Source organism: Malus domestica, chromosome 09, assembly GCF_042453785.1.
Source record: "Malus domestica chromosome 09, GDT2T_hap1".
NCBI lineage: Eukaryota > Viridiplantae > Streptophyta > Magnoliopsida > Rosales > Rosaceae > Malus > Malus domestica.
This window is the reverse complement of record NC_091669.1, coordinates 6,069,611-6,081,685: the sequence shown is the minus strand read 5'-3', so window position 1 is coordinate 6,081,685 and position 12,075 is coordinate 6,069,611. Positions and strand designations below refer to the sequence as shown.

General features: G+C 35.1%; 1 protein-coding gene across 1 annotated transcript; it reads right to left on the bottom strand.

The window, feature by feature from the left end:
* Window positions 1-295: 295 nt before the first annotated feature.
* LOC103411245 (LOB domain-containing protein 41-like) lies at window positions 296-1,881 on the bottom strand. The gene is made up of 2 exons (XM_008349892.4): window positions 1,381-1,881; window positions 296-1,264 (listed from the first exon to the last, which is right to left on the bottom strand). The coding sequence occupies exons 1-2, from the start codon at window positions 1,568-1,570 to the stop codon at window positions 537-539; spliced, it is 918 nt and encodes a 305-aa protein (XP_008348114.2). The 5' UTR covers window positions 1,571-1,881; the 3' UTR covers window positions 296-536.
* Between the last annotated feature and the right edge of the window lie 10,194 nt (window positions 1,882-12,075).

Below are 12,075 nucleotides of genomic sequence, written 5' to 3'. Positions count from 1 at the left end.
CATGCGGCTACGGTTTGAAATTTTCTTCAATATATTTTCGTGAAAATATCTAAAAAATTAAAGAAAAATATGAAACAAAAGAGATGGAAGTCTGAATTTCCATCTATTGGAAAAACTTCTAATTTGAAGCTAAAATCAATAAATTTCCGTATATTCACATATCGATTAAATATTGAAGAATATCTACCGATGATATTTCAAATATTGCTTGTAATAGGCTTCTCTGGATAAAAGCGTAATTCTTAGTTAAGACGTTATCCTCTTATCAGTAAAATATAAAAAAATAAAAAAAAAATATTTTGATATTTTGTCCCTCTGTTCATTTACCATCTTGTATATGCAAGTTCAAGGTTCCAACCGCATTTGTACATCTGATTTCACCTTCACAAAGGGTAAAAAAGTAAAAAACCGATACTTCGAAACTAAAAACAACTCTGAACAAAAGCAAGGGTCTTGATCTCTTCAAAGCTAAACATACGAGCCGATCTGAGTCGTCAAAACTGAACCATTTTTTACTTTTACTTTTTCCCCACCGCTCAGGCCACGAAATCGAGCCCCAGCTCCATTTTACACGCGCCGTCGCCGGCCGATGATAAGCTGCCGAATTCAGCCTCAATTCTTCTCTTCTTCACCGGAACGACGTGGTGGGCCCGTGATGGCGGCTCCAACCCAAGCGTCAGCTCTAAAGCTAGCTCCCCATCCTGAGCCGGCTCCCTCCGCTTGCGAGCCGATTGTGGCTCGGCTCGGGAAAAGAGTTCAGCCTCAGCCGTCTCGGACGAAATCATGCTCTCCGATTCCTTGCTGTCGCCGTCCACGTTGGCAGCCACCTCGGACTGGTGACTCAGCGACGACTCGTGACTCGTCGATCGGTTAAACTCGTTCCCACAGTACCCGGTACAACTCGGCTTGGCCGAGTCATCAGCTCCTGAGCCACAGCCCGACCCAGAACCGGAGCCTACTTTGTTGGTCTTGGGCTTGACAACGGACCGCTTGAACCGGTACCGAGTCTTAACCTTCTGAGGATCGTTGGACGCGGCCGAGTTCTCGTCCTTGGACACATGGCGAATGTCGTAGGCCTTGAGAGGCGGGCCATGCCCGTCCGCCGCCGCTTCGGAAGTAATCGGCGTAATCGGCTGGCCTTTCAGCACGGCTTCAACGGCGGCTTGGCAGAGCTGCCAGCTCCCGGACCACAACAACCCGACCGACCCGTAAATCGGGTTCACAATCCGTCCGCATGCCTCGTATAGCAAAGACCGAAAGATCGCTGTAAATCCAAAACCAAAAGCTATTAGTCCCAAGTCTTCTGTTTGTTTCTCGGGAAAAACAAAATGCCGGAAAGTACATGCAACCGGAAAAAAGCAAAAGAAAAAGAGAACTGACCAGGGCGGAGATGTTCGGGGCCGGCGTTGACGAGGTTCATGAGTCCGGCGCGGCCGTAGAACTTGGCGAGGAAAACGGTGGCGTTTGCTTGGGCTTCCGGGCTCTTAATCCACTGCAGGCAAGGCCGGATGCTGCAATTTTCGCTGCAGCCCTTTCGGAGTATTCGGCATCCATTACAGCTCATCCGCATTTTCGCTTTCTTCTTCTTCAAAACGGAGAGATGGGCTTTTCTGGGTATTTAGAGAGAGAAAGTTGGGAATTTTAGAGAGAGGAAGTGATGGTTTTGGGTTTAGGATTTTGGAGAAGAAATGGGAGAGAGTGGTGGGTATTTAAGTGGGGTGCGTGGTGGGGTTTACGGGTTGAGCTGCTGGGTTTACTCTTTTTCTCTCTCTGCCCACTGGCTTGCGGGGACGCAGCTGTTTTTTCAATTTTTGTTGTGTGCAAAGCAACAAGACACTGGTTTCCATTTTCAAGGAGGGTTGGCTTTCAACCCACCCTTTCATCTCTCTCTCCTATCCCTTAAATTAAGGACTCGTTTAAAAATATTTTTAAATAGCTAAACGATTTTTTGATAAAATTATTTTTAGAATTAATTTTTAATAAATTATTAATTAACTTGAAAAATTATTTAAAATGTTTTTTAGATGCTTTCTATATAAATTTCAATCTTTATTTCAGTACTCCCAATCGAATCTAAATCATTTACAAAGTTATTATATTTTAATCCTTTTATTATTGTTTAATCCATTGTACTAATTTCCTCCATGACTCTCGTTTTCAGAGCGTGAAACGTACTCCCAGTTAGTGGGAGCCCCTTGCTTGGATGAGTTTCAACAAGTTGGGAAAACCATTTTATTTTTTCTTCAAGAATTGGAAGTAAAATTTTTTTTTTTTTAAGGAAATCATGAATTAAACAAAACATCATGGATGCATTAGTATTATATAGTGTAATAGTATTTTTTTTCACTAATAAACGAAAAATTTTAATAGTCAATTTATATAAATAGTGAATTCAATGTGTTGTACATGGTGAAGTTTAATTTACATCTCAACTTGATACCCTTTTATAAATAGTGAATTCTAAATTTAAGACATTTGAAAATTCTTTTTGAAATGACTGAAAATGTTTTTAGTGAAAATATTTTTGAAACAAATCCTAAGTCTTTAGTAAAACTCCAAGTAAATTTCAGAAAGTATTTGAAATGCTTAAATGTTTTGAAACCAATATCAATTTTTTCAAAAACACTTTTAATCATTTTAAAAGTATTTCTGAAAGAGCTATTTGAAAAATCAGGTCACTTTTCATATTATAAATGATGATAAAATTACGTTGACATAATTCAAAAATCTTGAGTTTGAATTGCTCTATATTACAAGGAACTTGTGTATGAATTCAAAAAGATTACAATTGCAATGGCGAGGGTAAGATGGTAAATCGACAACAGAGGCTCCAAAGGCAGATGCAAGTGGGGGAAAAGGGTGGATAGGCATGCAGATAGGTACAAAACCAGAGAGGGGAAGAGAGCGGCGCGTGGCAGTCACGTTGAAGTGTCAGAGTGCGGTCGAATCGCCACATATCAGTGATGTGGGGTCCTTAATTATTTAAAAAAACAGGAGTATAAAAACACAGAAAAGAGCTCCTGGTTTTCGGGAGGTCGTACTGGTTTCGGGGAAAACCAGGTGAGGGGAGAAAAAACAGGGTGTCGGTTTCCGGTTTTGTACGGGACTGTGGGCGCCCTACAAAATACGTGACCTATTCGCCAACGGTTTTGGAGGGCTCTCTCGCTCACGATTTACACACTCAAATTAGTATTTAATTAATTTTTTTAATATTTGGCCTTATTTTTTTATTTATTTTTTGTTTATGAAATTAAAATATGATGCTTATCCTGTAAGGCAGGACCCGGACGTCCTAGTTGGATTATTTTACGTTGACACCGCCAACACCTACGTCCAAACACTACGCCACACGCAACTCCAATTTTATGGGTTTATTTTCATTTTCTTTTTATTTTCTTTTACCAACAATCTATCAGTTTAACATTTTAAATTACAAGTTGTCGCATATTTTCAAGATCTATAGAATATCTTACCATAAATGTTCTTAACTAAACTTGTAATGATTCAGCTATTTTTTCTTACTGTTTAACTTTTATCTTAAAATGATTTGGTCTGGTTTTACGAGAATTTATGATTGTGTCATATCGTAACAATCAACGTATTACTATCAAGTCATTAATATAATAACACTAATTCATTTTTTATGAGTGAGTTTTTAGGTGTGAGCATCATACCGCGTAGTATTTCGATGTCACTTGTATTCAATCAATAGTTGATAAAACTACACAATAGTTTGATTATAACACCTAAAGATCTTATTGATTTTATGTCTATATACTTTCATATTTATTAATTGCTACTATTGACATTCCAATAAAGTCGTCATACTCATCTCTAGTGAAAATAAGGAGTGAGGAGTACATGATAATTACTTTGTAGTGCTAATAAAAAAAATTATCTATTAAGAGAACATCTCAAATCATATTCTCTATTTCAAAGTTAAACGTTCATGAAAAAGACTTGAAAATTATCTTGAAAGCTTTATATAAAAATTTAATCCAACCATACTTCCCAGTATAGTAAGTCATAGACTTTTAATGAGTTCACTGATGTTAAAACACTCAAATACTGATAAGGAATAACTCGGAGATCGGAGATCTTTTTTAATCTCTTCTAAGTTTAAGAGTTCTCGAAGGTTTATAGGGAGCTTATTCAAAGAGAGCATTGGATATGTTATTATTTTGTAAGAGTAATCTGACGTTTAAAATAACAAAGAAGATGAACTTCTAGTCAACTTCAATAGCAAGCTTTTCCGTTCTTGCAAAAACAATATGTTCTACTTGCAATAAGTTTAAGTTCAATAACGAGTTAGTTTTTTTGTGAGAGTAGTATTCACAATATGTTCTACTTACAATAAGTTTAAGTTCAATATATAGACCAAAAATCATATGATTCTCCTATTAGAATTCACATAGATCACCAAAATTGTCTCCTTATCAAATTATAAGTGGTAAAAACAAGTTTACATACCAAGTCCGATTTCATACAAATTAAGAAAGTAATTTGCTTTTCTTAAGACTTTTATGCACCAATTTGAATTAGCTGATTATAACAATCACTTTCATACTCATATTCTTATATATGTTCATTAGCTAAAGAGATGCTTGTGAAAATTTAATTTTTCTAGGGGCATTGCTTCTGAAATAAAAGAATTCATACGTTCTTGTCTTTGTTGTCAATCGTAAATTAACATGAGTGCATAAATAACTTACTATAAAAGAGAAGAATAAAATCATATCGTGATTGACCTTCATGTAATTCCTATTTAGAAGGGAATCAGCAAATTTTCCAATTTTTAGGAATGTACTATATGATCAATTTTTGCAGGCAATGAGGTAAAGGACAAAGTTAGTTGAAATTTAGCCATTAGCCAACCCTCCTTGAATGTGGATTTATCTTAATTCTTGCTCATTCTTATACACCTCGCACTAACCACTAATGCATGTGGACTCTTTTCTTTGCTTTTCTTTCTTCAAGAGTCAGTAATTTCGTAATGCAATAGAGATGCAGTGGTACCAAATAAAGAAATTAAATAGTTGTTGTTTTCTTTGTTTAGTATTACCAAAAACATGAGGTGAAATGCATGTATGCATCAGATGATGTTTTATTGCAATGGGTGAAAATAATAATACTTATGCACTCCGGTACGAGTTCGATGCTCACCGATCTTCCTCCCTTTCAACTTTTAACAATTTAATCTATTATTGGTAAAAAAAAAAAAAGAAAAAAAAAGAAAAAAAAAGCATGTATGCGTAAAGAGTGTAGTCCTATCCATTTTTTATCCTTCCTAATTTCTTTCAAATGCACGCTATCAGTGGGCGGCTACAAAAAATTCAAGAAAAAAAATAAACTTAATTTAATGAGATTCCTCGGTGCCAATTTCATTTGGTTGAAAATTTATTGACCTTCTTTTTAATTTACCTCCCAGATTGAACACAAGTTTTGTATCTGTTGTTTTTTTTTTTTAATGTTTAATGCGATTTTTTTTTTCAATTTATTTATAAACTTTTCTTTAAAAATTATTTCTCAAACGTAGAAAATTGTAAAAATATAATAATCTTTAGAAGGTGTTAATGTGTTATTGTAATTAAACTTATTTTTAATTGGAAAATACACTCGTGAATCTTTTGGAAGGCTGATCGATCGGTTACATGCACAAGGTTCCAAAGTTGTGGATACCTAATCATATACGGTCATATATCACGGGGAACCGACATAGTTGCACAGCAGCTTCGGTCCCGGTTTTTAGGAGGCTCAAAATACCATTACCACCTTTTACATAATCTGTGTCCTGCCTCCTCCTTTTGTTGAAAACAATGGGGACAATATATACTTATTCTTAAAAGCAAAAGGTTTGGTGAATGCAAACCCTGCTAATTTGGAAATTTATCTTGTTCTCATCGAAAAATGTTTGCGCTTTGCAACATATCCATTAATTAAGACTCGGACTATGATTATGAATTCACTAATGTTAGGAAATACGACATTTTTGTACTATGTATATATTAGTATCATATAATGCGTTTATCGTCAGTAATGAATGTACATATTATGTTTATTAATAATTATAACTCGTTGATTAGGAATGGGCAACAGTTATGACGGGCGGGTAACCGCAATTATTTTCCCATAACCGTTTATGCTCATACCCGCGTAACCGTTTACCCGTTGGGTAATTGCCTAAACGGTTATACCCATACCCATAACCGCATACCCATTTAACCGTAATCGTTTAATACCCGTTTACCCATTTATCCTTTTTAACCCGTTTATCTTCTTTTTTTTACCATTACCCATTTTTCACCCGTCTACATGTTTTTTAACAACTTAAAAATTAAAAAAAAAATTGTCATAATTTTTTTTTTTGACAATTAAACACCGTTATAAGTACATTCATCATACATTTCAATATTTTAATTTTTGAAGTCCTTATACCATTCCAATAAGTGAAATAATAGTTTACGAACAATATTTTTAACTGTTACCAATGAAGGTAAATATAATATTTGCTAAGTATTATTGGGTTACAAAAATTGTTTAGAAGACATTTATGTCAAAACATTTCTGTCAATTTCACGATTACCCGCAAGGAATTTAAATTAATTTGTCCAATTCCTTGATGATGAGAATCATCATTCCTGTAGTAGTGTTATTGAGAGAATGACCGATGAATTCCTTGCTAATTTATTGGGTGCTAAGTATTATTGGATCGAGAACATGGTTTGTGTTAGTTTTACATATATAAAATAAATGGTTAAATAGTTACCCGTTTATAACCTCGGTTAATACACATAACCGCCCATTTAAATTTCACGGGTAAACGGTTATACCCATAACCGTTTATTTATCTAAACAGTTACCCATAACCATAACCGTTTAATTTAAATGGGCAGGTAACCGCGGTTACCCATAACCAAGGAACAAAATGCCGATAATATCGACGATATATTGCCGATATTATCGGTTTTTCGCCGGACCGATATTTTAATAGGTATCCAAAGGGTTTTCATCAAAATATCGCGATATTTCCGAAATTATCACGATATTTTTGGAACTAGGCTACTTGGAGAAGAACACTGGAAATGGGTGTGCCGATTCCCGAGCCGATTTCGTCCCAAAAATCTTGCAAAAACACGATTAAGATCAAGATCTAAGCTACAGAGTGATTGAAAACACAACCACAATTCATATGCATGAATCAATCGAAGAGGTAAGAAGGTGAGGGACCGGGGAGTTGACCTGACCACCGACGGCGATGGCGACAACGGCGACGACGAATGCGCTACCTTCGCCATAGTCCCCTAGAACAGTACAAGCTCTCTGGATTTTGTTCACCAACAAGATCAGGTTCTCCATTCTTGGCTTAGGAAGCGCGCTCGAAATTTTGACGTTCAAAGACCTAGATCTGTGGTGGAGACGATGACGATGGGCGAGGGGCGAGGTCTCTGTGCGTGTGTGTGGGTGACGATGACGAGGGGCGATGTCTCTGTGCGTGTGTGTGGGAGAAGGGAGAAGAGAGATCAAGAGATCTGTGTGTGTGTGTGTGTGTGGGAGAATGAAGAAGGGAGTGAAGAGAGAAGGATCGAGAGAGAGAGACCTCAGTCTCTGTCGGAGAGAAGAGAGAATGACCGAGAGAGAGAGAGAGAGAGACCTCAGTCTCTATCAGAGAGAAGAGAGAAGGATCGAGAGAGAGAGAGAGAGAGACCTCAGTCTCTGTCTACGTGTGTAATGTGTGTATGCGTGTGTGATCTGTGTGTGCGTGCGTGTTGGCGTGTGAGAGTGTGTGTGTGTGTGTGTGGGGGTGGCGTGTAAGAAAAAAAAGCATCTAAATAATTCAACTTTTACAGCTTTTACATGTATAATTTTTGATAGTTTGTGACTGTGTGTTTAAACTTCTTTCATGAATTACTACATATTTTCTACACTCACAATGTTTGCCAGCTCGCTATATAATCAACTTAAATTAGTTAAATCCATCATGCAATGCATTTCCTTCCAATTTTTTGTGATAAACTAATAAATAATTGACTAAGTAAACATCCTACAAAGTTTCAATAAAAATTTTCAAGTTTTTCTTACAATTTCCGTGGTTTCCATATTATTTTTATCGATATCGATAATATCCCGATATTTCCATCGATATTTCCGTGTTTCTGGACTACCGATATTTAATACCTTGCCCATAACCAATGGGTATTTGCCCATCCCTACCGTTGATAGTTAATTGTATGTAGCATTTTGCGGTATTAAAAACTGATATAAAATTGTAGTTTTCATAGCACTATTCTTATAAGGCTTTTTAGCCTAAATAGTCATTGAGATTCACATAACTCCTTACTTTGATCACTAAGATTTGAAATCGATAGAAGTGGTCTCTAAGTTTGTCAACATCAATCATTTGGGTTCTTCCGTGAAGAATCTCCATTATATAATGATAAAATAACAAAAATACCCTCAATTTTTGTCAAATGATTTTGACCCATTGTTTATTAATTGAGGGTATTTTTATTATTTTGGTCCTTATTTAATAGAATTTTACACGGAATGACCAAAATGATGGATGATGAACAAATTCATGGATTACTTCTATCGATTTCAAATCTCAATGACTAAAGTAAAAAGTTATGTCAATCTCAAACCATTTTGACTAAAAAGTCTTCTTATAAATCAAGCCTCCAACTAAACATTATATATATATTTTTTGTCAAAACTAAACAATATATTTGAGTTGATCATAAACTAAAAGTAATTAGTATTTTGCTAAGAAAAAAATGACAAGTTGTGTTAGAAAACAAAACACGGGTGCTTTAATATTGGGGGAATAATTCAGGTACCTAATAGCACTATGTATCTGTGCGAACAAACTTGCTAATGTTATGTTTTATTACGCACAACTTGCATTACGATATATTAATTCGTGCATCAGTTAGTTCAAAGTTCATGTGAACTCGAACACAAGATTTGGATCGTCCCATTTCTTTTATTTGGACATTATTGCAGTGACCCTAATGATGTTTTTTCCTTACTAAATAATTAATAATATTCTTTATAATGATGGAAGCACAACCACATAGATTATATATATATATATTATGAATAATGCTAGGAAGATTAACTATCTAAATCATATTCTGTAAACTACATGACGTGAATGTTGATTATTGAAAATTATTACTTAAGTGTTTGGTTAATGAACTCATTTTCTATTGGTGACATATCATATGATCTATAAATAGGCTAAATAGATGGTCTTCGTAGCATTTTTCATTAATTAATGACATAGTTGCATTAGTTTTAGTAAGTTTGGCTTTCTCAAGATTCGAAATTTGTAGGAACCTTTTCGGACTTAAATTCAGCTAGGCAGAAAGAGCACTTATCAAGCTTTTCGGACTTAAATTCATGAGTTGAATAGTTTATTTTTTAGGTCCTTGTATTGAATGATCATTCCAGTAAAAAATTCACTCAAATAAAAAATTATTTAGTTACATAATTGTGATAAAAATAGATATACGAACAAGTGATGAACGCTGATGCCTTATTAACAAGTGAATTGTATAAGTATATGATATGATATATCATTTATCACATATCATCTAGTGAAAAAATAGACAAATTCAAATCATTAAAAACAACTAATTGTATATATTGAACCAAATAGATGAATACGGTGCTCCAAAGGAATACTAAAATGACCACCATTTAATATGATAGTCATATATTTATGTAGGGTTTTCGATTTGGGCATATCTAAAAGATAGATCATTAGATCATTGAAATACAATGCGGAGTGTGCGATGCCAAGGTCCTGCTAGGTCTCAGGAACCTAATGAAGTCGGGAATTTTGGGATGAAGGTTGTAGGATGGCCTATGGTCATTTGTTATCAGACTTGAATATGCCCGCAAACTATTCGATTAAATGTCTCTTTAGCATAATTTGGCAAACCTTGACAAGCAGGGCCGGTCTTGAGTGATGCATGCTCGATAGGCCTTAGTAGCTAGGCGATGCTCGACATCTAGCCTTGGAAGCTATCGACATGTCTCGGTAAATAATGACATATGCCCAGTAAGTTCTCGACTAATGTTATCTTGTGCAAAAAATTGAAGAACTTTTACACGCTGCGAGCTTTTGATTTGTTACACCATGACCCCACAAGGTTAGAGTCTTAGATCCGTCACGGCCTATAAGTAGTGTCCCTTAAATAAGCTTATTTGAGGAGGTCCTTAAACTAAAGTTGAGTGTATATATATTTAACAGATAAGAATACCAATTAGGTATTAGTGTATCATTAGGAACTTTAATAACCTTCTCATTTGAAATTTCTTGTTCTACCTTCTTGGCTCTCATTCTTATTGTGCAATGTTGCTTGATGATAAGGGAACCTCATGTATTTGCAATGAGAACCGTCTACTTTCTAGATCACCCTTTCAAGATCATATACGAAAATATAAACTAAACCTAAAATCATTTAGTCATCTAATAGCTATCCAATAAATAGACGAACTATGTTTCTTACTTAAACAATAAAATTTTGACAACCTTAATCAAATTGTTAAACAATTTCTATTCTGCTTATTTTTGCACACTTGATCTTTAAATGGGGATCTATTATATAGACGGTTTTGATCATCAAAAACATTATTGGGGAATGAAAAAGAGAGCCAAGAAGGTAGAACGGAAATGTTCAAATGAGAGAGTTGCTAGCATTTCTTAGTCTACTTGTACCTCCTTATCTTATTGTTAAAAAAGTTTCAAGTTCAAATCCCATTTCATGATAAAAATTACTACACAAGATAGAAATACATTTTACAACATTTCACTCTAATTAATGTTTTCCCACACAAAGACGGAAAGTTATTCTTCTGATTAACTTTATAGTTAAATCATGAGAAAACTAAATAATTGTCTATACGATCTTACTTGGAAGACAAAGACTTGCACCAACGTCCTGCCTTATCACCTTATTTATTTGGTTTCAATCAAAATAAGTATAATGTGTCTCATTTAAAATGACCATAAAATCGACAGTGTGGACATCCCCTTCCCTGTATTACTTTGTTATCTTTTTATCCAGTCACAGATTCACAGCAAACAAAGTGCGCGTGGGATAAAAACAAGAATAGTTAAAATGTGCCTTTCATGCACAGGTTGTGAACAGAGACGAGTGGCGATTAGATTCTGAGGAATGACAATTGGCTGAATGTCCAATCAGCCGTGTGTCATCCACCTTATCAGCTCCTGGTTTTTGGGAAGCTTCTCAAATTTCCATGGTAGAAGTCGTTTGTTCAACTTTTCATCACCTGGTCAATAGACTCTCACAAATACCACTCGCTAATGCCCCTAGTTTTAGTTTTCTAATCCATTGCCTTGCCTAGCCTGTGGGCGACTCATCAGGAAAGTTAATATAATTATATTTGCCCTCGCGGAAGGTGGATGGTGGCTTGTAGGAATGACTCTGCCTATATACAACATGATTACACTATATGTACACTTCTTTTATCTTTGCATTCCCTTTTTAATTTTGAAAAATACTAAGGAAATTTTCTTGAAATAGAACTCTCTTTATGAATTATTTGTCACCTCACAATTTAACGTTGATTCTCATGTCATTTTACTTTTTTTTTGTAGAATCATATTCATCCATTTTTTTTACTACAAATAAATGTCTCAATAGTTTTGGAGTTCTCTAATTTTTAATATAGACTGGTCATATCTTTGAAAATTTTACAAAATAGGAACTAGAAAAAAGTGTGTCAAAGGTGTGTCACCTGATCCTGACTATATATATATATATATATATATATATATATATATATATATATATATATATATATTTATTTATTTATTTATAGGTACTATATAATCTTATTATTCATTTCTCAATTTTATTTTTCTTTCTTTTTGGCCTTAGCTATGACAACCTGTTCCTAATTTTACGCATGTCACATCCCGGCCTGGGCCCTCACCACATCCCGAGCTTGACTCCGTCATAGCACTATATTGTCTGCTTTGGGCCCCGACCACACCATCACGGTTTTGTTTCTGGGAACTCACACGAGAACTTCCCAGTGGGTCAC

What these genes read in the sequence shown, in the direction of transcription:
- LOC103411245 (XM_008349892.4), bottom strand. Translation starts at nt 1,570, where the DNA reads ATGCGGATGAGCTGTAATGGATGCCGAATACTCCGAAAGGGCTGCAGC. An exon ending in CCCCGAACATCTCCGCCCTG is followed by an intron (nt 1,265 to 1,380) that starts GTCAGTTCTCTT and finishes TTGGATTTACAG; the next exon opens with CGATCTTTCGGTCTTTGCTA.